General features: G+C 58.7%; 1 protein-coding gene across 1 annotated transcript in view; it reads right to left on the reverse strand.

Moving 5' to 3' along the window:
- LOC111154447 (protein tyrosine phosphatase, receptor type N2) overlaps positions 1-25611 on the reverse strand; it is a 650145-nt gene that overhangs the window by 3516 nt on the left and 621018 nt on the right. Inside the window, exons 18-22 of the mRNA XM_022514054.1 lie at positions 25349-25468; positions 24278-24444; positions 18999-19052; positions 16883-16947; positions 2570-2643 (exon numbers count right to left, since the gene is read on the reverse strand). Of these exons, the coding sequence (XP_022369762.1) occupies positions 2570-2643; positions 16883-16947; positions 18999-19052; positions 24278-24444; positions 25349-25468 (480 nt within the window). The remainder of the gene's footprint in view (positions 1-2569; positions 2644-16882; positions 16948-18998; positions 19053-24277; positions 24445-25348; positions 25469-25611) is intronic.

Genomic DNA, 25611 nt, shown 5'->3' on the forward strand with positions numbered 1-25611 from the left:
GGCTGTGCGCTGGGGCTGGGTGTCCGGTCACCGTCACCGCTGGGTGACACCGGGTGTCCAGTCCTGGTGGTGAGGTGCCCGCCAGCCCCTGTTCCGTGTCTTCGGCTCCCATGGCACAGTCCGACCACATGTGTTTGCGTGAACCGCCCGTAGGCGACCTTCTCTTGGCTTCGACAGAAGAGTATTCACATTACGTGACACTATTTTTTCCCACAGAAATTTACCTTTTGTTAAATTGAACTTGGGGGACGCCCATCTCGTGGAGTAGGGCTGGGCGAAGCCGTCGTGAGTTAAGGCGGACGGGGGTCTGGGTGTGCCTGTTGCTTTATGCCTTGAGATTCCGGGAACTGCACTCACGGACACACTTCGAGACAACTCTTGAACGCTGACCCGAAGGAAGAGGGTCGGGTCCTGCCGGGAAGCTACGCGAGGCCGATTCTCTGCTGCCTGCTTCATCTCCCTTTCCCGCAAGGCCTGGGGGCCACCCCCTGGGCCTCAGGACCTCGTGCCACGAGGTGCATTCTGGCAAACAGGACACAGACAAGAGGGCCGATGGGTTTTGGGGTGTGTTAGGCACCGTCCCCACGGTTTCGCCCAGATCCACTCTGGAGTCTGCGTTTTGGGCGTCCTTGAGCCGTCTGGGGTGGAGGAAGCCTGCCTGGGGGGTACCCAGGTGCAGAGAGCAAGGGGGGCCTCGAACTGATGATTTCCTGCAGGTTATCCATGCGGCACGAGATTCAGGCGAGAGAGAATTCATTTCTTGTTCCCGGTTAGGAAGTGTCTTTGCTCACCAGGCCCCGGTTCTCAGCACCCCCGCCACCCCACCCAGCCTCCTCCGTGGATGCTGGTGGCCTGGTGGGGCCAGACCATCCAGGGACAGTGCACTGACCCTGCTGAGCTGGCCCTTATGAGGCCACTGCCAAGTGGCAAGGGTAGGCTCGTGGGACGGACCTTCCCCAGGCACAAACTTGCAGGTACTTGTCGCTGCTGACAGCGTGATAGAGCACGGCAACAGAGACACATGAGCCATGCCAAGGCTCTCCCCGAGGACACTGCTCATTACCAAGGAGAGTAGCCTGGTGGACACCCCGAGTCGAGTGGCCGAAGCTCACCTCCTTCTGAGATGGTCCTGCCTGAGGGGCAAAGCGGAACCTGTCACAGGGAGGGCAGACAGACTGAGTCACACCTGCCAGTTCCCTTTGGAGGACCTCTCTGGGCCACCGAGCTGTCCCACTAGGGGAGATGTGGGAGGTGGGATGACAGAGTGCAATGGGGGGTCCTGCTCCAGGGAAAGGTCGCCGGGGACACGGAGGAGCTGGGACAAGGTCTGCACCTGGATAAAGGGCTCAGACTGGCGCCGGTTCCTGGCCACGGTCACCTGGGGTTGCATAAGTTGCTAGCAGTGGGACCCTAGTGAGGGCACAGGAGAAGGATCTGGATTGTTTCTGCAAGTGTTTTGCAGGTCTGGAATAACTTCAAAATTTCAAATTAAAGAAAAGCCCCGGGAGAACAAAGTGTGTCATGACGGATGAAATCCTTTCACTCGAATCAACTGTGATGGTCAGGACAGCCCGTGTGCGGCCCCCAGTGGGACGGGGTGAAGAGCAGGGTGCTCGGGGCAGACCCACTTCACACGAGTGCTTTTTACGACTGCGGTCCTCGTGGGCGTCAGGAAGTCCTTCCGCGAGGGCGTCCTTCGGTGCCTGTGGCCTCCGTGCAGGTGCTGGCGGCATCGGGGTCGGGACCACCCCGAGAAGGGCAACATTCTGTTTTTCATGACTTCGGGACCGTTACGGAGCTGACGCGCGGGAGCGTCCGTGCCCCTCGGACCCAGGTAACTCCGAACGCTAAATCATCCCATTTCTAGCTCTGCTTAACCCAACGCCAGCCAGGTAGCTTGCGCTCACTCTCGTTGCGAGTGTGGCCGTTTCAGTAGGCAAATCAGGCATTGTGAGGTGGCCGGGGGCCTGCGTCCAGCCTGGGGCCGCTCGATGGCCACGCAGCAGAGCTGTGGTTCTGAGGGCCGGAAACAGGAGAGTCTGGCAGGGTGTTTGGTGAATCTAGAACATTCCCCTGCAAGGGTGCTGGGGTTATCACCGACCTCTTTCTTAAGATTTATTTTAGAGAACGAGAGAGAGCAGACAGCAGGGACGGGCGGAGGGAGAGGGAGAATCCCGAGAAGACCCCCACTGAGCGTGGAGCCCAACAGGGCGCGATCCCAGGACCCTGAGGTCATGACCTGAGTGGAAACTGGGGGTCAGATGCTCAACTGCCTGGGCCCCCCAGGCGTCCCCGTCACGGAGTTCTTGTTATAAAAATGTGATGCTCTCCCCCGTCCCCGAGTCTGGTGGGGGAGGGCTCCAAAGCCTGGAGATCCCACCGTGTCTTTACGTTGAAATGCGGGTGGCCGCTGGAACCGCAGGCCAGCCTCCGGGGAGGGGCCTCTGAGTCCCACCTGGGACCTGTGTGGGCCCCGCTCGGTCCCCTTCTCCTCTCTCCTTGCTCGGAAACACCTGCAGAAAGACACCCCCTCCCCCCTCCCCCGTCCCCGAGGACTGGCCGACAGTACCTTCGTCTGGACCATGCCTGGTCTCTGGTCCCTCAGGTGCTCTAGGGTCGCGGCGATGTCGATCTCCTTGGCGCCTGCAACGACACACAAAGGTCGGCTCAGACTTGGCGCCCGCGCCCGCTGTCCCTCACGCGCACCAGGCTCCCTTCCGGCTCGGGCCCCGTTACACTCGCCGCTCACGGGCCAGGCGGGCAGCCGCCACGGCCGCGTTCATCCGGAAAGACGCGGCGCGCTGGTTTCTGCGGGTTCACACAGGAACGCGGGCTGGGACTCGGCTGTCAGACGCCTGCTAGGTCCTTCCCACAGTCATCGCGGTCAGAGACGACAACTGATGCCTCGTGTGTGTGTGTGTGTGTGTGTGTGTGTGGCATTAACAGGACGTTTCAGAAATAGAAGCATATACGCTTTAATTTCAATTGTGTAGGTTTTTAAAAAAATTCCACGTAATGAGAAATTAGACTAATAAATCCTTTCCGTCTTATATCGAAAGGTAGAGCTCCTGGTGAGGGTCTCGGACAGTAAGATAAGGCGGAGATGCCCTTGTGTGTGTCCGCGGCAGTTTTACTGAGAGACCCTCCCCACAGGCAGCGTCGGGCTCACGGCAGGTGACCCCGGCTTCACAGAAATACCATTTGGGTTTGAAACTTTGACCTTGTCATTAATTCCACGTGAGTTCTTGTTTCTGTGTCTTAGTAGACAAGGAACGGCGCGGGGTCCAAGCCCACAAGCTTCTCACAGTTTAAGGCGCCAGGACACGTCCGCCAACACGCAGATGCAAAATGTGGGAACTGGGAGGGCGTGGTTGCCTCCAAGGTGGAAGGACCCACGTACCACACGGGTGCCGTGTTCCAAGCGTCACCTCGGCTCGTCACCAGGGCACAGGGGAGTGGGAGCGGCCCCCCCACCCCGCGGGGGAGACCGAGGCTCGTCCCGGTGAAACAGCCTGTCCCTGGTCACACAGCCCGTGGCCGCGGTCGTTGTCAGCCTGCACCAGGCAGAGGGGCGAGAGGCCCCAACGGGCCGTCTCTGTCTGCACAACCTACGTGAGCATGCTGCTCCTCTTGGGCACAGAACCAGGACCACGAACTTGGACGTTTCAAAGGTAATTTTTCAAGTTCTGGGGCTTATTTAGCCGGAACCTGAGCGGCCTGTGATGTTTCCCAAGCACAGTGCGTTGAGCCGGGCAGAGAGGGCGCGAGGTGGGCACTGGGGCCACCGCCCCCGCGCCCTCCCTCTCCCAGCTGGTCCTTGAGCAGACACGATGGGGGACGGCACTCAGCACGCTGAGGCCTGCAGCGAAAGTGCTGGCCTTATGGGAACTAGGCTGGCAGTCCTTCCAGACACGGGGCACCGTCCTAGCAGGAACGGGGACACCCCGAGTTTCCCCAAGCGTTACACCAGGGCCTTCACAGCAAGAAGAAATCCCCCTATTGGAATAGCCAGACGGTCCCCTGGGGAGCTCGGCAGCTGGGGTCCTCGGAGAAAACTCATCCAAGGAAAAGACAGGGGTCAAGTTCTGGACGTGCGTCTCCTTGGGTGTGACGAGGCCACAATAAATGCGATTTGTTTTAAGGGACCCCACGATCCTCTGTTCTGTCCTGTGGATCTGTGTGTCTGTTTTTGTGCTGGTACCAGACTGGCTCGACGATCCCAGCTTTGTAACAAGAGCTCGAAGTCCGGGATTGTGATGCCGCCGGCTTTGGTTTTCTTTTTCTTTTCTTCTTTTTTGAAAAATATTTTATTTATTTATTTGACAGAGAGAGAGCACAAGCGGGGGAGGGACAGAGGGAGACGCAGGCTTCCCGCTGAGAAGGGAGCTCAATGCCGGGCTTGATCCCAGGACCTGAGCCCAAGGCAGATGCTTAACTGACTGAGCCCCCAGGCGCCCCTGGTTTTCTTTTTCAAGGTTGCTTTGGGCGTTTGGAGTCTGTTGTGGTTCTGTACACATTTAAGGATTTGTCTAGTTCTGTGAACGACGCTGGTGGTGTTTTGATAGGGATTACGTGAAACGTGTAGATGCTTTGGGTAGTGTAGACATTTTAACAATGTTTGTCAAAAACAGATGAACGTAGGGGCAGGGGGGAAGAGAGGAAGAGCGGGAACGGGACCGTAAGAGACTCCTGAAGACAGAGATCACACTGGGGGCTGGGGATGGGCGGCACGGGTGCGGGCAGTGAGGAGGCCCTTGCGGGGGTGAGCACTGGGCGTGTAAGTGACGAACCTCTGAATTCTACTCCAGAAACCAACACTGTGTGTTCACGAATCTGTAAGTAAGGAAAATAAAGCTCAATGGACCAGAAACGGTGAGTAGAAATAAAGGGAACCGCCGAGTCTGAGCATCTGAAACAAAGAGGAGTTTGCCCGCCACCAAACGGGGACATGGAGAAGAGAGGAGCCCAGCGGTCGGGGAGGGACGCCACGGCCTGTGGTGCCCCTACGGCGGCCACGGCCTGAGGATCCGCTGCCTCGTCTTCCCAGGGTAGGTCGGGCCCTCGGGGCCCCCGTGCGAGTTGGGGGGATAAGCGCACAGAAACGGGCTTCTTTAAGACACCAGCCTAGGGGGTCAAAGGCTCCGCGCACAGGGAGCGAGAGGCAGAGGGATTCGTTCCCCACGCGCGCGGCGCTGCTCTCCAGTGGGCGGGGGCGGCCGCGAAGGTGCCTGCGGGACTGCTCCCCGCGCCTGCCGCCCGGTGCCAGGAGCCCGCGGCGCCGCCCTGCCCCAGTCTGAGGCTCCGTGCTGGGGTGAGGTCTCAGCGGGCACAGAGCGCCAAGAGTCCGACACGGAGCGACACGATGCGGCCACGACTCACAGCCCTGACAGCCCGCTAGGCGCTCGCAGCTTCCGGAGAATTAACCTGCTCGGTTCCGGCCACGCTGGCGGCCAGCCGGGCCCATGGCGACTTCCTCCCACGACCACGAGGCCCACATTCGGGAGCATCAGGCGTGGGGCAGAGCCTGGTGCAACGGAGAGGAGCCCCAGTCCTTCTGGAATGAAAGCCACTGCTTCACGTGGGATCCGGACTTAGGACAACCCTCTTTCTAAGGCCGTTCGGGGCACACACTCGGAGTCCTTGAAGCTGCTTCTTCCAGCAGCTCTTTATTCCGAGGGGCTGCTCTGTATGCTGGGACCGTACGGAAGCCGTCCCTGCTGGAAGCCACGGCCCGGGCTGGGGACACATGCAGCCCTCCCTCCTGGGCGGCTGTCTGCGGGTCGAGGGACGATGGCCGCTGTCCCAAGCCGGCAGGATCCTTGGATAAAACCCTGCAAGGAACCTCTTGTTTTATCACTTGCTGATGCCCCTCTGGACCACTGTCTGGGGAGACGGAGGGGCAGGAAGGAAGGCCGATCGGGTGGTCCCTAGACAAGGCGTTTAAGCCACCAGCAGAGCCAGCAAGAACCCCACTTTGCCTGGAGCCAGTCGGACACTTGAGGAGGTCAAACCGACACTGAAAAACATCCAGAACAAAATTCGGGGAACTGATGGGTACGAAGTCAAGCCCGTTGTGGGATGCGGGTGGCTAACGTCCCCTTGCCTGTCAGGATTGTGACAGTAAGTTCTTTGCAGGGACACCCGGGTGGCTCAGTCAGTTAATTGTCTTTGGCTCGGGGAGCGATCCTGGGGTTTTGGGATGGAGTCCCACGTGGGTCTCCTTGTTCCGTGGGGAGCCTGCCTCTCTCTCTGCACCTCCCCCTGCCCATGCTCGCTCTCTCACTCTCTCTCAAATAAAAATCTTAGAATAGAGAAGTTACTTGCAGTGAGTGCAGAGAGAGAAGTTCACGGAACTCAGTCCGTGGTCTGTCGTGTGCGCTGGGGTCACATGGGAAGGGCGGTGGGAGAAGGTGCTGCCCTGCGCTCAGCGCCCCCGAGTGCAGGGGGCCTCGTGGAGAAGGACACAGAACCCGCATTTGTAAAGCAGACCCATGTGGGCCGGGAGGGTGGGGCGGGTTTGTGTGTCCCTCCTTGCTCTATAAAGGGATTTATTTAAATCTCCCCGATTCCAGGAAGCTCCCTCCAGTGCGTTTAAAGTTGAATCCCCTCTTTAAAAATCCCGTCTTGTGACGTGTGAAACTGGAGGTGGACGGACCCGGTGCGGTGCTCAAGTGGGAGAGCCTGTAAGTCGTCAAAGAAGCAGAACGTGCAGAAAGATGCCTGTGGGAAGACCCGACGGGCGTGAGATATGGGGGAGCTGCCCAGTGTCCTGGCCTGAGAACGTCGCTATTCCAACAGCAGAGCGCTCGGGGGACTGTGCTCTGGGGCCCAGTGCAAGGGGTGCCCCCGGGTTCGGCTGCCCCCACTCACCCTGAGGTCTTCCCCGCGGCCCCCGGGGGTTGGCTAGCGCACACGGGGGCCCACCCAGGGCGGCACTCCCATCGCTCTCAGTCTCTCCTTAAATTTCAAGAACATTGGTTTCCAAGTTTACGTACCTGCTAAATACATTGTTAAGCCTGGAGAGGTTTTTAACCCTAGATAAAAAGTATTAATCATGAAACAATGAACACCTCGAGAACACTACTATGATCAAAGTATTAAAACGTTTGTTGGAGCCGGGGTGTCCGGTTGGTTCAGTCGGTCAAGCGTCTGCTTTCGGCTCAGGCCATGACCCCAGGGTCCTGGGACCAAGCCCCGCATCGGGCGTCTTACTCAGCGGGGAGTCTGCGTCCCTGCTCCCGCTCCCCCTGCTTGTGTCCCCTCTCTCCCTGTCTCTGTCACATAAATAAAATCTAAAAAAAAAAAAGTTTCTTTTACATTGAAAGGATGTTCTTGAAATTTAAGAAAACCAGGGTCTTGACGGGGTCGGCTTCGAGCTCTGTTGGGTTTGTTCCGGCCGCCGGCCCGTGTGGACAGTCCGTCCACCTTGGCCAGCAGGTCTCCCGGCGGGTGCGCACCCTCCCACGGCCTCCGTGGTGATGCCCGACACACAAACCCGTTTCGTCGGTTTCTACCCACAGGGTGTGCAAACAGCAGGGCTCCCGTGCACTCTTCTCTTCAAGGCAGAAAGACAAGGTGTGTCAAGTGTGCAAGAGGGAAAGCCTGCGGTTTGCACGAGCCGGTGGTATGGCTTCTGCCGTCAGGAGGCGCTGAGTGGGGGCTGTGCTCCGGCCAAGGAGAGCCACGCCCACCGCGCACGGCCCCAGCTCCGCCTCGGACAAGACCCAGTGGGCTTGGGCTCTGTCCCGCAGGTGTGCGCACTGCACACGCACACGCACACGCCTGGTGCAGGCTCGCGCGTGCTCCGCTGTCCAGAGCCTTCCGGGCCGCACCTGCAGCAGCTGGAGGGTTTCTGCCGGCCTCGGAGATGAGCTGTAATCTCTAGTCTCTGGATCAAAGGGGACAAATTTGCATCCTCTTTCCTTGAAAATCAAGTATACCAGGACCTAAACCCAAAATACTTCCCATTTTTTTTTTATAAAAAAAAAGTTCTGAATCATTTTTCAGGAGAAACTCCGATGCTTCCAAGTTTGTATGTAAGCCGTGAAGTCAGACAGAAGCAGGCCGTGCCGGTGGGCACGCTCACGGCAAACCGCAGGGTGCAGGGCTGCTTGGGGTGCCGGCCGCCGGTCCTCCAGCCGGGGCGTCTGCACACCACGGGGCACCCACGGTCATGAGCATATGGGCCCGGTGCCCAGGTGTAAGTGAGCTCGCTGGCCGTTGGGTGTGTAAAGGGATGGATGAGGGGAGACGCCCAGCACTCGGGGAGCACGCCACCATGCACGGGTGCGGCTGCCTCTCCCACCACCTGAGCAGCAGGTGCGGTGCGCTCAGGGCCTGAAGGAGACGCAGAGGCTGTGGGGGTTGTGGAAGCCCACAGGTGTGGTCAAGCCTCCTGTCCACAAGGGTCCACGCAGCCCAGAGAAGGGCCCGAATCGTGAACGCGCTCAGGTGTGTCCTGGAGCGCATCCCAGCTGCAGGAAAGGGGCCTACAGGACAGCTGCCAAGCGCCCGGGAATGCCGGGGGCTCCTAGTAGAGGAGTCTGTGGCTCGAAGCGGCTTTGCCCGAATGCCCGGGCGGAGGGAAGGAGCAGCCAGCCGGGCCGGGCCGCACGGGCCACTCTTGGTCAGAGAAACAAGTCCTTCGGCGCGACTGGCCCTCCATCCTACGGTCACCAAAGTGGCACTGCGGGCTCCGCTGGTCCCTCCTCCCTCAGTCGTCCGCTCTGCTTCTGACGCGGAAGTCAGAGTCGAGGCCTGGCTGGGCGCGGTGCGGAGCGCCGCTGTGACTCCAGGCTCTGCCGGTGCCGCCCGTGAAGCACTGGGCCCTCCTCTGTGGACGCCTCCTGGCCTCGTGGAAAGGAGGAGCAGATGCCTGGGGAGGCATCGGGAGGGAGCCCAGAGGTTGGGGGGACAGCACAGGACCGTTAACACATAGCTCCGCGTGTTCTGTCCTGCGGAAGCCCAGGTGACAACAGGGGCCCTCATGAACGAGTCACAAATTCAGGGGCAGAGACACATCCCCTCTACCACTGCCCTGGCCAGATGGCACTTTCTCACTGAAGCCTCAGAACCGTACTTGACACAGCCTGTACATTGTCACTGCCAAGTGACCAGGACGGCTGTGCGTGGGGACTTCCTGCCACCAGCAATGGACCTGGGGGCGTGGTCTCAGTAGGAGCAGGGACGTGCCCTCACTGTGAGGGGAGGCAATGAGCATGAGGTGGGAACTGCGGTGGAGAAGGGCCTGGGCAGGCCTCTGGGGTCTCCAGGGAGAGGGTCGTGGTGGCAGATGGAGGGGCCTCAGCGGCCCAGCAGCGGGCAGACTCTGCTGGCAGCAAAGCCACTGGGCGTGTGTGGCAGAGCCCAGCGATCGGGCCTGCCTGGGGATGGCAGGACAGATGGTGACGCTGCTCACGGGGAAGGGGACCAGTGGATGGACAGGCGGGTGGCCCAGGGTCCAGCAGAAGGAAGCAAACTCACAGGAGGGACGGCCCGAACACCAGCCAAGTCAGGCGGGGTGACCCAGGTTTTTCGGTGTCTCAGGTGGGCTGCGTGTCCGTGGGTCGCCCACGGACTCGTCCGACGGGGAGGAGCGCCGTGGGCGACTCCAGGAGGCCGTGTGAGCAGATCCAACCCGGGAGGTGGGGAGGGAGGGCTGTTGCTCTGCGGCGGCCTCACGGGGACCAGCGTTCCCCCAGTGGCTGGTCTGAGCACCCAGAGCCGTTGCCCCGCCCGCGCTGCTCATCGCAGTGGCCCGCTCCACAGGGCGGGGACCATTTAGGAGGTGAACCTGGGATCGAGGTTCACAAAATTACCCAAATACGTGGTGCTCGTGCCGCGTCTGTGGGGTAAGTGCCTATTGTGTCGTTCTCTCAGGTAAGCGGCGCCCGCGGTGTGGCCCGGCCGGGGTCCTGGCCCACGGATACGGCTCCGGGACCCTCCCGAGTCCAGGCCACAGCCGGCGGCGGGCGCACACGGCTCCCAGCGCTCCCAGCACGGTTCCCCCTCAGACCCCGTGCGCCCGGCCCCGCTGCGAGCCGCCGGGCAGCTCGTCGTGGGAATGTGGATCCAGTCGGGCGCGGGGGAAGGCGTCCGCACACCCTGCCCGCTGCGCCAAGAGGCCCCCAGCGTCCTGACACGTTGTCACCTGGGACTGCACGGAGCTGGGGAGGAGGCGTCCGGCTTGGAGACCGTGCTGAAGCCAGACTCCCTGCGCAATCCACTTTCCGCTGGCTCTTCAGGGTTTATGCTTCCACCGCACACACAAGGTGATGCTGCGTCTCCACACACACCGTCCTCCCGGCCCGTCCCGTCTGCGGCAGAGCCGGCCGCGTGCCCAGCCAGGGCGTCCCCACGGCGAGGACGGGCTCGGGCCTCCCGCACACGGCTCCCCTCCACCCACCAGTCCCGCCAGCCTCCGCCTGCCCTGTCGCTTCCGCAGTGGCTCCAGGCTGACCCAGGTCAGGGGGGCTGCCACTCCAGCCTCGAAACACCTCCTCTCAGCTCCCCTGCTCGCCCCGTCTCTGTGGTGCCCGTGCGGGTGTCCTGCCGCTCTCTGTTCTCTTTTCCTTCTGGGCTCTGTCACTTGCAGAAAGACCTGGGCTCTGCGTCCACCCGGCCAGCGGGAGGCCTCCTGGCAGGTCGCCAAACCTCTGAGATCTGCTGCCTCAGTGTACAGCGGAGTGTCCGAGTGAATGAGCTTCAGGCCCCCTTCTGTCCGAGGGCGACGGTCCAGAGCTCTGCCCCAGGCGGGGAGAGAGGCACCCCAGGGCCCCGCGTCCCAAGCGAGGGGACTCACGGCACACTCCACCCCTGTAAGCCGCGACTGTGTCTGTTCTCCATGGAGGATAAACTCAGGGCAGGCGACCTTGTTGTCTGGCCCTGTTCACTGTGCCTCCCCCGACACCGCGTCTGGCAAGGTGTTCTGTAAACACCAGGTTGAAACGACTCCTACGGCTTCGCCCCAAGAAGGACATTGTGGTACGGTGACAGTGACCATGAGGCCCAGCAGGACCCATGAGAGAAGAGAGGAGCTGGGGAGCTGTGGGGCAGTATGCGGGAGGCCCTGAGCCCCGAGGTCAGAGAGGCCGCGGGCCCGAGGGCCGTGGTGGGGGGACGGGAGGGCTCGGCAGGGCCCCCGAGGCTCGCTCTTTCAGATGTCATCGATCGAACACCGTGTGGAGAACAGACGGGGTCAGGACCGAGCAGGGACATCTGTCCAGAGGCCGCCACGGCGGGGCCAGAAGGAACGGGTGCCCAGCCTCAGTGCTGTTCCCTAGAGCCGCACGGCCCTGTGGGACTCCCCGCGACAACAGAGGTGCTCCGTGTCCCCACGATGGAGGTCAGGAGTCACAGGTGGCCTGGGCCGTGAAGTGTGGCCGGCGTGACGGAGGCACAGGTTTTCACATTCTAACCCACCTGCGCCGGCACGTGTGGCTGATGGCCGCGTGGGGAACGGCGCGTCTCGGGAGGAGCAGCAGGTTGGAAGTGTTCAAGCGCTGAGAAACGTCGTTTAAGAGAGAGATTTTGATAGCGAACAACACTATGATATATTGGAGAGTTGCCGAAAGAGCAGATCTTAAATGTTCTCACCACAGAAAAGAATCACTGACCACGCGAGGGGACATCGGTGCTGACGGACCCTGCTGCGGCGACCGTCTTGTCAGTCACCCCGTTCCCAGCTTGGCGCGCTGTAAACCTTAAACTACACAGGGTTTATCGCAATGACGTCTCAGTGAAGCTGGGGAACGTTTTTAAAAGATAGTTTGAGACTAGGACTCAGAACAGATCAGGGTCCTGGCGTGAAGGCTCCCAGCGGGCGGCGTTGCTCTTCCCGCTCGGCTGTCTCTCTTGGTTCCCGAAGCTCGTATCCCATCTTCTGCTAAGACCTGCTGGTTTGGTTTTTTTTTTTTTTTTTTTTTTAAAGATTAATATATTTATTTATTTGAGAGAGAGAGAGAGAGAGAGAGCATGGGAGGGGAGAAGGTCAGAGGGAGAAGCAGGTTCCCCACTGAGCAGGGAGCCCGATGTGGGACTCGATCCTGGGACTCTGGGATCATGACCTGAGTCGAAGGCAGTGGCTTCACCAACTGAGCCACCCAGGTGCCCCAACGTGCTGCTTTTTTAAAGAAGATTTTAAAATTTATTTTAGCAATTTAGAGGGACCGGGGGAGGATTCTAGGGAGAGAAAGAATCTGAAGCAGATTCCCCACTGAGGGTAGAGCTCGAGCTTGTAACCCAGAGATCACGACCTGAGCTGACATCAAGAGTCGGACTCTTTACCGACTGAGCCCCCAGCAGCCCTGAATTTGACCTGCTGTTAAAAGTTAGCATCTCTTACAGGAATACATTGGGGGGGGGTCTTGTATTTTCTTTCTTTCTTTTTTATTTTTTTAGATAATAGGCACCCTAACAGGTGTAAGGTGAGAACACGGCGGGTTTGACGTCCATTTCCTATATACCGGACCATTCACTGCAGACTTTAAACAGGGTGGTCTGTTTGTTGGCTTGGAAGAGGCAATGGTATGGCATCGTTATCAAGGACACGGGCTGTGAGGTTACATCCCAGCAAGGTCGCTGACAGCTCTGTGACCCTGGGTGAGTCAGGTCCGAATGTCTTTACCTGAGAAATGGTAGTAAACACGTTACCGTCCGCTGAGCCCTCATAGGACATCACTTGAAATGTAAGTATATAAGAGACAAGGTTGGGGAGAGGTCTGTAAAAACTTCTCTGTGTTTTCCACATTGATTATGTATTACTCTAGGGAAAACATAGCTGCAATCAGCTAAAGAAATAAAAATTGCGTGTGGCCATACACAAAGTCTTAAAATGATGCCCACTGAAGAGTTAAGAGTCATCACATCTGCACAGAAAGGCAAAGAGGTGGGAAGACTTGCCCTTTTCGCTTTGTACGTTTTCTAACATTTTGACAGTCATGTTGCTGCTTTTATTTATTCTTGTTTTTTGGTTTTATTGAGTTTTAGATTTTACTTCTAGTGTAGTAAACATGTAGTGTTACACTAGTTTCAAAAGTACAATAGAGTGATTCATGTGGGCAAAATCTTCATGACCTTGGCTTTGGCAAAAGATCGTCCGGGTAGGACACTAAAGGCAACACTAGGAAGAACAGACAAATGGGGCATCATAAAAATAAAAAAATAAAACCGAAATGCTTTTGTGCACCAAGGACACCACTGAGAGAAGGAAAATATTTTCTCCCACAGAATTTCCCCCTTCTGTGGGGCAAAATATTCGCAAATCACGTATCTGATAGGGGATTGATCTCACAATATATAAAGAATCTCCGAACTCAATAACGACAAAATCGAACAGCCCAGTTAAAAACTGGGCAAAGGGCTTGACGAGACGTTTCTCCGAAGAAAATACCCAAAGAGCAAGCAAACGTGCAAAGATGTCACACTCCTTAGGAAAATGCAAATCAAAACCACGAGACCACTTTGCACACTTGGGACGGCGACTCCCCAAACCACAGACAATAGCAAATGTGGAGAAGACGTGGTGTGACGAGAGCCCTCACGTGCTCTCGGCAGGAGGGTGAGCGGGCACGTTCTCGGACATCAGCCCTGGCATGGGCATGTGGTCCGGCCGCTGCCCCCGGGGTCGGCACCCAGAAGAGGGGGAGCCAGAGCTCAGAGCCAAGTTTGCAGGCCCACGTTCGCGGCAGCATGACGCGCAGGCTGGACGTGCCCCGAGTGTCCGTCCATCGGGGGTGACGGTCGACGGAGGGTGGCCTGTGCCCACGACCGAGTGCGATCCCGCCACCTGCGCCACAGGTGAGCCAGGGGACGCCAAGTGAGCGATCCTGTCACAGGAGGGCACATGCCGCGTGGTCCCAGGCAAGAGGCCCGTGGCTCCGTGAGATTTAGGGACAGCGAACGGGATGGAGAGGACACATTCCTTCCTACAGGCGGCTGTCGCCTGAGGGGCACCGTGTGACAGAAAACAGGAAGCAGGCCAGGCCGCTGACACAGAAGGAGGGGCCGGACCCCGTGGGCACAGAGACCCACGCACGTCCCCGCGGTGTGGTCACTTTCGCAGCCCGTCTGCGCCCCTGTAGGCCTGCGGGGCACGTGATGTGCACGTGCGGTGCGGTCCCTGGGGCAGCCCAGTTGGGTGCGGCAGGCGGGTGTCTGCGGTGGCCCCCCGCGAGTGACGTGGCCGGCCAGCAGCCGCCGCCTCGGGGTGACCCTCCGCCCCTCAGCCTGGCCGAAGAGACGGCACGGACACACACGCACAAGGCGCAAACACGTTGACGGCAAGCACGTCCCGGCCCCCTGAGCCCCGCTCCCCGAGGAGCCCCGCGCTCCGGAAACGCGCCCCGACCAGGCTAGTGACGACGACGAGTGACAAGCATGGTCAGGGCCGCAGAGGAACGTGCGGAACATGCGGAGGCTTCGACCGTGGCGCAGAGAGCTTTGCTTTCCGGCTGCCCGGTCGTCCGCCTGCCACTGAGCCGGCGGTGGAGAAAGGGCTGGAAGGATGCCTCGTGCGTTCTCCGAGGCCCCAATAGGACGCGGCCCTAATCCGCGGGAGCCCGAGTCTGTGGGCGCGGGTGTGGGTGCCGCGCGTGGGCCTGGGGCGCCGGAGGCCGCGGGGGACGCGTCGCAAGGGCTTTCTTTGGTCCTCATGCGATTCATTCCTTCTAAGAAAAGGAAACGGGAAGAAAGGTTTCGTGTCCAGCCTCGGGGCCTTTGATCGTCCAAAGACCTCAGGGTCTGGGCTCGGCCTGCAGCTTCCCAGGCCAGACAAAGGCAGCCCGGGCCGCACCGCCCCGCGAGCCTTGAGCCCAGAACAAAACCCCAGGCGGCCACGCAGTGTGGCGGCCTGGGAAAGACCTACCTCTGCCTCGAGGGGCCGCCCTGCCCTTTGATCTCTCCTGAGACCCAGGCCTGGGCCCCAGGTCAGAGGATTTCACTCCGCATGCACCCCGCACCCCAGCAGAAGGAGCAGGTGAAGAACAGAAGGGCCCGAAGGCGGCCCTCCTCCGCTGGCCTGTTCTGCTCTGCTGGGCTGCATTGTTGACGGCTCGAGCGCCGCAGGGGGAGCTGTGGGCCGTGCAGCGGCGGAGGCCCTCGGGGGCGGGCCCATGCCCTGCGGAGGCCCTCGGACCGGTGGAGCTCGGACAATGAAGTCCGCCCCGCCCTGGCCGGCTCCCGGGACTGCGACATTCTTCAGCCCCTGCTCCGGTGAAGCCGGCCTGTGCCTCTGAAAATCTAGGACACCCCCGTGACCCACGGCTGAGAGCGGGGACGTCCGTCCACTCTCTGTGGGTGAGCCGGGCTCCTGTCGGACGCAAATGGGCCCCGTGTTTCCCCTGTCGCCTTGACTCACCCACACAGCGTCACGTCAAAAGGCAACAACCGTGTGCAGCCTTCGGAGGGAACCTGGTTCATCCGCAGGGAAACAGCCCATGTGCGACAGGCAGAGGAGGAGGGCTGGCGTGAGGGGAGAAAGGTCAATTCTCTTGAGAGCTCTGAGCTCCCAGGACTTGCAGATTTGCAAATGAAAAGATGTCCTCGGAAGCCAGAGTGCCATCGAGGGTCAGGAAACTTTTAACTAAAGAAGTTAGGGCTGTGTTAGGACCGAAACCCAAAATACGTCATTAAAACCGGCACCAGACTGTCTGTCTGTCTGCTTTGGCTCCTGTGTTTGCACGTCGCCGACACTTCCCTCATTTGGGTGCTTAAAATAGGATTTGATGGTGCAAAGCCCATTTCCTGCTCTCCGCGGTGACTGGCCCGGGGGCTGCCGACAAGGAGGGCTGGGGTGCCCAGCCCGGATCTGCTGCTGACCCTCTGGTCACCAGTTCCGTGCATCCGTCACTCAGGCGTGCTGGTCCTTACGTGTGGAACAGGGCTCACAACCACATCCTTGGTCTGCTGCCGCTTTTCTCCTCCCTTTTCACCAGAAGAAAGTGGGGTAAGGAAAGTGCTTAGTCTGGGCTCGCTGGCATCTGTGGGAGCACGCGCTGAAGATCATCTCTGTAATCAGGACCTGCTCCTGCTTCTGGACAAACGATGAAGGACGGTGTCCTGGAAGGCTGGGGCCTGTCGCTGAGAACACGCAGGTGTGTGCACGTGTGTGTACAGACCAAGGGAACGTTCTGTTCTAGGGTGAGAGGGATGGCGGTGTCCCCACCTCGGCGGGCCCTCCTTCCAGGTCCCGTGGGACGCGGACGGGCATGATGGGAAGAGCAGTTTCCTGAGTCGCTGAGGGAACTCGCCAGGACTCTCCAAGAGCTGGGTCCCAGGTGTGTCCTTCCCCAACAGTGGCTGTGGGGTGTGCTCCCTGGTCTCTGAAGAGACGTCCCCCGGCTTCGGTCTGGAGAGCACGTCCCAGCGACCAGAGCAGCTCAGCGTCCACACCTCTGGGGGGCCCAGGGGGCGGGGGGCTAAGCTCTGCCCTTGCCAAGCCGCTCGCGGCCAGGTGGGCCGCCCGTGCCGGACCCGAGCCTCCTCCTCCCGGGGTCGGGTGCTGCAGTGGTGAAGTGTGCGGACCAGAGTGCGAGGGCCGAGGCGGGAAGGCCACGGCTCCCGCTCACCCAGCTGTGACAGCAGGGAGGCTTGCATAAAGGACGTGGACGACACTGGGGCCGCTCCGGCAGCTGAGCCCGCGGCTGGCTTGGCCTCCGCAGGGAGGCTCCCCGGGCCCCAGGCTGCGGCTGCTGCTTACCCGCACCCCGCGCCGGGCCGAGCGCCGCCCTGGCCACAGGCACCAGCCCGAGAAACACCCTGCGTGCGCGGACGGCTTTCACGTGACTCAGGGAAGGGAGCCAGGCTGGGGAGAGGGGTCCCCCAGGTTGCCATGGCAACGCGGTCCCGGCTCACCGCCACAAAGCAGCCGCGCTGCCCGCCTCACCTTTGGCCATCTTGTTGAGAACCATGTCGATCAGGACGTAGGTGCCGCTCCTGCCCGCGCCGTCGCTGCCAACGGAAGGGGAGATGTGAGAACAGCACCGGCCACGGGACCCCCACGCCCACCGAAGCCAGGGACAGCGTGTTTCCCTCCGCGTCTGAGTGAGGCTCACGAGGGGAGAGGGAGGCTTGACTTGGAGAGAAAGACGAAGAAAGTCGAAGAAAGTCGGGTGAAGAGTAACGGGATGGGAGGGGGAGGAAAAGGGGGGGAGAGGGAGAAGGGGGAGGATAGAGAGGAAGGGGAGGAGGGGGAGAGGGCAGAGAAGGGGAGGAGAAAGGAGAGAGGAGGGGGAGGAGAGGAAAGAGGAAGAGGAGGGGTGGGGGTGGAGGAGGAAAGGGAAAGGGGGGAAGAGAAAGAGGAGGGAGAGGGAGGAGGAAGGGAGTGCGGGGGTGGAGGAAGGGGAGAAGGAGGGGGAAGGGGATGAGGGAAGCTGGGGAGAGGGGTAGAGGAGGAGGAAGGGGAGGAAGGCCGGTGGGAGCTTAGCGTCAGCGGCAGAGGGATGAGCTCGTGTCCACAAAGATCTGCTCCTGCCTCCCCTTCTCCCTCTCTGGCCAAAGTCGTGGTGGGTTTCGTCAGAATAAACAACTGGCCGTGTCCGTGCCGAGGGCGTTTGCACTGGCGGTGAGTAAGGTCACCCCAGCCGTGACTGCAGCGTCCCTGGGAGAGGGCAGGAGCCCTCGGAGGGCAGGGAGGCCCTTTCTGGGGAAGGCGGCTGGCTGCTTTGTGAGGCACGAGAGCGTGTCTCCCCTCGCCCAAGAGGCCATGAGTCCCCACCCCTGAAGCAGCTGCTAGATGGGGACCGTCACATGCGTACTTCTGGCAGAGGCGGTCGTGCCCACTTCAGGATCAGGAATTACGTGACCACACTCCCGGGAGAGCTGGCGGGGCCTCGGGGACCCGCAGGGTCTGTGCGTGTGGGGAGCTCGCTCACCACCCCGTCCCCGCTGCTCCCCAGGAGACACCACTCCCCAGGTGGTTTGGACGGGCCTCCCTCCCTCCCACGGCTGCTCGGACACCCGCCCGCACACACTGGCCACTGCTGCCGCTGTGGGGCACCTGTGCCTCCAGCCTCTTCCCTCTGCTCTCTGAGGGCCCCAGACCACGGCCAGCTTGGGTCCTCGTCACAGACCCCAGGGATGCACATGGACACACGCAGGGACATGCCATATGCGCTGGCACAGACACACTCAGGCACACACCCAACACACACACACAGACACACACACAGAGGAAGGCACCCGACAGACACACAGAGACGCACACAACAGGCACACTCCTACACAGACACACGTCTCACAGGGACATGCACACACCTGACAAACACACTCACAGGCACACACCCGACACACACACAGAGACACACACTAGACAGGCACACTTACACACGCACACACACATACTCTTCTTGACCGCATGGACAGACTGGGTGTCTGATCCTTGGAGAGCTGCTTTCTATCCCAGCAGAAGGGAACGTGCTGTAAGACACTTCCACAAATTGGAGCACGGTTTTCTGCCCCAACGAGGTGGGTGTGAAGCCCAGATGAGAGGGCACCGTGACACGGAGCTTCTGGTGGGACCTCTGCTTGTCTGTGTGGGTGCAACGGGGTTGAGGAGCCCCTGGATTTTACCCCATGGCCAGACTCGCATCCTAAGCTGGGTGAGGCCAACCCTGTGCTAATTCCCAACTCTGCCCCGGCTCCTGACGGGCCCCGAGCATGTCCCAGCCTCTCGGTTCCAAACCTCAGCTAAGTGAGCTGGTGGCTGAGACAAGGCCACGGATGAAAAACACCACCCCACGGTGTTTGTGTGCGGGCAGCGTGCGGGCCTGAGAACAAACAGGTGTGAGGACACGCGTGTGTGGCGGCGGCCCAGGCGGGTGGACCAGCCCAGCGGGGCACACGCAGCCGCGCAGCCTGGACCTTCCATCCACAGCCTGGGTCTCCTTCAGCAGGGCCATCAGCTGCGTGTGAGGCAGTGAGAACGCTCAGCGTGGGAATGTAACTGTGGCTCCTTCTCAGGTAGCGAGCACGGGGTAATTCGCGTGAGGAGTGGTACTTGCCTGCAGTGAACAATTATTGGACAAGAACGGCCCCTGTAGCTCTTGTTTACTTTTCTGAAATAAAAAGAGACGGAAATTATGGTTACACACTACGACTCCTGTCTCCGGTTTTGCAGACGAAGTCCTAAGCCCCAACCAACAGACCGCGTCTGTGACATCGCTTTGCGACTGTAGCCTCTTTGGACAAAGAGAATCAAAATTACACACATATTTTCAAAGATTTATTTTTCTGTTCAATACCAAGGGATTAATCAGAGCTTTAAAAGCAGTTCTTACATTTCCACACTTCCCCTCTCCCAGCAGGAACCCGCAGCCTCTGTCACCAGCCTGTCTCACTGCTCCGTCTAAGGCTCCAGTCACCTGGGCTGCTTGGTGGCGATGGGAGGACCTAGATTCCTTGCTAAAATGTTTGGGTTCTGCCATTTATGCCCCAAGTTTCTTACACCCTAGATATCATACTGGAACGTAACACAACTACCGTCTCCAGCGTCCACAGGGCCTTTTGGCTCTGTCCGTTGCCGAGAAACCACAGTGGAGACAAGTCCTTCCTTTGTATGAATAGGTGTGTGTGTACAAGCAGCTCTGTTGTGTAGATTTTAGGCCACAGTTTAGGAGAATTAACAACAAGCATAGATTATTTTGTCACCCAGCCCTAAATCAAAACAAAGCACCGATTTCAAATGCACTGTACGCGCTCCAAGGTTGTCGGAAGTCAGTGAAACATGGAACTAAGCGTGTTTACAAAGTGCATCGGAATTCTCAATAAAGTATTTCTGCACAGAGAAAAGTCAGCGGAACAACGTGTGCGGGGCTGGGTTCTAAAATGCTCCCTATGAGTTTCTACAGTGTATGACATGAAGCAAAATTGAAAACGAATGACAGTGCAGAAAACAAAAATCTTTTTCCTTGCACCAGACGTGGGAAGACGTCACCGTTCCTTGCAAAGGCTTGCCTGCCCAGCACAGGGTCAGCTGGAAGCTCATATTCTGTCAGTCGGTGGCCTTGTCCCGAAACCCCAGAGCTGAGGGGTTGGGAGGTGGGGGGTGTGTGCAGAAGGGAGCTGGCAGCCCGCCCGGGCACCCAGCAGGTGTTTCCATGTCCGCCCCCAGAGCAGAGCTGGCTGCTCCTGGTTCCTGTACGGGCTGAACAGAGTGAGGTCCACACGGCCCCCCAAAAAACAAAGGGGGAGCCTGGGTTTGACGGGCCACGCCCAAGGCCACTGGGGTAGCCCTTGATCACGGGCTGCCTCCTGCACCGTGTCGAACGTGCAGACCACACAAAACCATCGTAAAAACGAGAAGACCCAGAAACGTGGAGGAACAAGTGCTCAGGGTCCCTGTGGCTACGTCGCTATTTCTGCTGGAGCTTTTTCACACTTTTGAGGTCGTTGCAGTGTGAGGGTTTAGTGGGAAGGTGAAGAAGGTACGAGTGTGCTCATTAAAATCAGTGGCGGGCCAGGATGCCCAGAAGGTTCTTGGACCTTTGAGAATCAAATGGATTGGAAAATACATCTCTTAATTTCTCCTTCTAAAGCCTCCCACTCTTTGGGTCCCCTGGCCAGCTCAGTTGGTGGAGCGTGCGACTCTCGGGGTCAGGAGTTCAAGTCCCAGGTGGGGTGTACAGATTACTTAAAAATTAAGGAAGAAAATCTTTAAACTCCCATCCTTAACTCAGGTTGTAAAGGCAACATGAGCTTTAGGTCTGACAAAATGGACGCCAGACCCTCAGGACGAACCTCAGACGTGAGCAAGGAGAGGCCTGCCGGCCCCACCCAGGCTGCGCACATACCCGCGGGCCCGGCGTGCCTGCGCGTGTGTGCACGGTGCGTGTGCGTGCCAATCAAGCAAGCCCAGGCTCAGACTCGATTTGGGGAAGGTTCGTTCCTACAGGCCTTTTAGTTTCAAACACAAGGTTTTACTAGAAATCTCTTGGTCACTGGATCTTTTCGATGTGAACAGTCTGGCCGTTTCCTACTTGGTGGTCCAGGCTGGGTTTGCAATGCCTCTCCCCGACGTTTGCCCGCTCGCACACGGCTCAGTCTCCAGGTCTGGGGCATTTTTTCTGATGGGGCCGAGCACGGAAGTAGTACATTAAAAAAAGAAAAAAAAAGAACCCCCAGACTCCCTTGTTTAGACTGTACCGGTTTCAGAAAACCGTCACTGTGAGGGACCAGGAGAGCGGCAGCGTCCCGTTTATAGCTGGTCAGCCCCATTTTTGGCAGAGTGCACCGAGGATAACTGCTCTTAGACGGAGTCTCCGGTAAGTGCCCTGCGGTCCCTGCTCTTCCGTGACAGAACAGAGCAGCTTTCTCCGGCGGCGGTGACCGGCCGCCTCGGCTGGACCCAGGGAGGGCTCGCTGAGGTTTAACCCTCCACGCTGGCCCTGCCCCAGCCGAACCTATTTACGAACAGCCAGAAGCCCAGCGTGCCTACGGCGTGCTGCCCGGTGGAGAGTTCTGTTTACAAGGGATCAGAAGCTTGCATTGTTACAACGTAAAACATCACAAATAGAAAAGTAACAGCATCACACAGTCAACAGAAGCGATCACCTGGTCGACCCCAGACAGAGGCGCAGGGTGTTCGTGCAGATAAGCGATACACAGCTGTCGTGTTTGACTCGATTAGAACAAATCAGCAGTCGGCGAAAGGTTGCAAACGTTCAGAAAAATGGATATTGTATATATTTCAGCAGGAGGAATCCCTGAGAAAGAACGATTAGTGATACAAACCAACCCGTGGGTCCCTGAGTGAGGAGGAGCCGCCATGCCACCAACAGCAAGCCCAGGTCAGAGGTCGTTAGAGGCTCAGAAAAGGGGCTCCCCACACTGCCTTGCAGCAGAGTCACAGCCTCCAATGATCACTTTTGTGACTATGCAACTGGGCTCATATTACTAGCTGCAGCATCACAAAAATGACACTGGCCGCCGCTCACGAGCCGGCAAAGGAAGGGCTGTCCGTTTCTATGGGTCAGTGCTGCGCACGCCGCTGCGCACAGCAAGAAGGGAGAGGCTCAGAGACACAGACGGAGAGAGAGAACTTTTAAAAGCAAAGCCCTCCCATGTGATGCGGATTATCTCCGGGCTTTAGTAGCTCCTCTTTAAAGTGGGAATGTGCTCCCTCTGGACCCCGAAGTGTGGAGTCACACGTCTCAGTGCCTGACGCACCCTGGCAAGAGCGGGGGAAGGCGGGGCACGTGGTCGGGGACAGGGGTTGGAGGGGGACCTGTGCATAAGGTGACCAGTGTCTCCGGAAGCCGATGCCCCTTTCCGATTGCAGACTTTCTGGAGGTTCTTCTACCCAGAAAACCCCAAGGCTTTTGATTCTAATAGACCGGCACATGTCACCTGAACAAAAACCTCCCGGAGCCTTATCTCCCAAGCCTCTGGGGAGAGGGAACTTGGGGCATCCATGTTTCTCGGGGCAGGTTGTACGCACCGAGGGCTGGTCGGGTATGTGCCGTTCCATATAGGGATACGGATTTCCACGTCCGCCCATAGCATGTATGTGCAAACACACTGGGTGAGCATAAAGACGAAGCTGGTCTCTCGTTGTAGCCACGTCCTTTGCCCAGTAATGACTGCTTCCCAAGATGCTATCTCAGGAAACGCATCTAGGTCAGATTCTTAGGTAGCCCGCCTTTAGAAAGAAACGTGCTTTAAGGAAAGTTATCTGCTAGCCAGGACGCAGGGATGGCCTGAGAGGGAACTGTGCAGTCCGTGCTTTGGGGTGTGTTCAGGACTCTCTGTACTGTGCTCGCTCGGTATCTCTGGGCGGGGTCACCAAATGTGTGCCACGGCTGGGACACCACGTGCCCATCTCTCCGGGAGCTCTTTCCCGCGCTATTTGATCCAAAGAACTATTCAAATAAAGATTTTGTTTTGCTTTTCAAAGTAGACTAAAAGGCAAAAGAAAGAGTATCACAAAAAACTTAAGAATGTCTAACACACAAATTCAAGAAACGCAGCGATCAGCCTGAAACCCCACTGTCTCACGTGACATGGCCACAGACTCAAGGACAGTAACTGCTCGGATACGAATCCCTCCGGGGTGGGGAACCACGCTGGGCTAAGGTGCACTTTATTTCCTAGTTCGTTGTTCTGGATGTCTGCCTGCTTTTGTGGTGAGGCGGGTTCCAACTGGTTAAGCATGAGAGGGCTCCGCTGAGCCGAGAGCTCGGGCACCACGTCGCTCAGCGCCTGCCTCGCTGGGTGGCTGCTCATTCTTGACCGCCACAGGCAACAGCTAGTGCTGGCCCCCGTCACCAACGAGTCCAATGGACAAGCCAAGCTTCCATCCTGAATTCCCTCCTTTTTTGCCTTGTCAATAGCTTCCTGAAAGATGGAGTCCGGCATTGATCTCAACAGCTCAGTAAACACCCTCTAGTGCCAGACAGCCCCCTGGGCAGCCGCGGTGGGGCTTGAGCAAAGACTGGATGTTTCCAGACTGTCGGCTTCCAAACTGCACTAGAACACACAGTCGTGCGCTAATTCCATCCACGCTCTCCCCAAGGTCTAAGGTCCCCCAGGCCGGATCTGGGCCCACGTCTGTTACATCTCATTATCCTGTCCGACCAGAGAGCATCCAAACCACAAACCTGCGTTTTCCTCATCAATACCCTGCGAAGCAGGAACTTCAGGACTCCACCACGTGGAGAGTCTTATCAGAAACAATGACCACATTTCCACAATTCTAACGTGGCTACGTCCCCCCGTTTTAACTCCTGTAAACCCAGAAAACACCTTGCAGGTACAACGTACCGTCATCGAACCCCCTTCCCCTCCCCTCTCCCTTGTGTCATACAGAAGATACCGCTGACCCTGGAACAGCGCGGCTCTGAGCTGTGCTGGTCCGCTCACACCCGAATTTTTTTTCAATAGATACAGAACGGCACTGAAATGTATTTTCTCTTCCTTGTGATTTTCTTCCTAATGTTTTCTTTTCTCCGGCGTACTGTGCTGTAGGACCTCCGGGTCCAACGCACCTAGCCCACGAGGATGTGCTGACTTGTGTCACTGGCAAGGCTTCCAGTCAACAGAGGCTTATTATAGTTAAGTTTCGGGGGAGCCAGAAGTTAAACATGTATTTTCCACTGTGTCGGGGGCTGGTGCCCCAAGCCCGTGCTGTTCAAGGGTCGACTGTACGTTTATGATCTGTAAGTACAGGTGGTGCGTCGTACAGCCAATGACCCCTCAGACGCAGGAAACCTGGTGTTGGACCGCGCCCCTCCCTCACGCCCGCACTCCAACGGCGCCACCCTGCCTGCAGGGCTGTTTGTCATACCTGCGGAAGTCCAGGAGGGACCTCGCGGAGGAAGGCACTCCCTGGTCATACCAGCTTAGGAAGTGGAACTGGGTCACGGTGCGCGTCTCGTTGGTTTGCAGGTTCTTCAGGTAGAAGCTCCTGACGAGGAAATCCTCGCACCAGATGTGCTCGGAGACAAGGTTCACCTGGACGGGAGGACGGGGGTTGGGGGGGAATCGGGAGCGTAAAGCATTGTCTGAGCACCGTGCACTCCGAGCAGCGAAGGGCGAGCGCTGCGGGGACAGCACACGGGTCGGCAGAGGCTGGACGGCCCCTCCTACCTTCTCTGTTTTAACCGGGTTTATGCAAACGATAACTGTGGGTTTTTAATATCGCCCAGGTGCATTAGCCAAATGCTTAGAAAGTTATGTTACAATCCAAAGTGATTCTAGCTTTCATCCTCTGTATTTCTAAGCCATCCAAACCTGCAAAAAATCTATGCTTTGGAACAGAAACACCAGTGGGTTCCACTGCACCCTGAATCTCGCAGCAGGTGGCTACTCCCCGAGGTGGAGAGGAGACCAGGGGGTTCCTGCAGACAGCGGGACTGGGCGCCTCTCGGGGCCAAGGCCATGCTCAGTGGCCTAAAAGCCAGGACTCTGAGCTAGGGCTGGTCCTCACGCCCCCCCCCCCCCCCCCCGGGACTCTGCATTTTGACTGATGTTTAATGCTGAACAACAGGCTCATGCGGGTTCATGCTGAGCTGCCCAAGTTGACACCGTTCAACGTCGATGTGGGCAGAGGGTCCGGCAAGGGAAGGAGGCTCGAATCTGTGCTGGCAGACTCTTCCTACAACAGGCCCAGGAGGGTCTATTGCTCAGGGCCTGGCTCCATAGGCCTCCTTGGGACATAAATGTCTTTGGTTCCTTCTGTCTGAATTTGGAACCCTAAAGCTTTAGAATTTATGCCAGAGCCCGGGGCACCATAGCACAGCTGTTTGGAGGGTCCGGGGGTCCATGGACTGCGGGGCCCTGGGGATGCCTGCCTGCCCGCCTTCCCGAGGAGGGGCCCTGCTCCCAGCGGGGCCGCTCGTGTCCTCTGTGGGAATACCTCGTAGATGTGGTAGAGGTTGGAGCCTTCGTCGGGCCAGTAGTGGTAGCACTGCCGAACGCCGTTCTCCGAGAGGGGCGTCAGCATGACGACGACCACGCAGCCGCTCTCCCACACCATCTGCAGACAGAGACAGGCCACGGCCACCGCATGACTGCCGGGTCCCGCGTGATGCGTGCAATCCCTGCGCTCCGTGACACGGGCCACGGGGGCTTGCGCACAAGCACTGCCCGCTCCTTGGCCACGCCTCCTCCGTGGCTGGC

Source organism: Enhydra lutris, unplaced genomic scaffold (assembly GCF_002288905.1).
Source record: "Enhydra lutris kenyoni isolate GAN:26980312 unplaced genomic scaffold, ASM228890v2 scaffoldscaffold37, whole genome shotgun sequence".
Taxonomy (NCBI): Eukaryota; Metazoa; Chordata; class Mammalia; order Carnivora; family Mustelidae; genus Enhydra; species Enhydra lutris.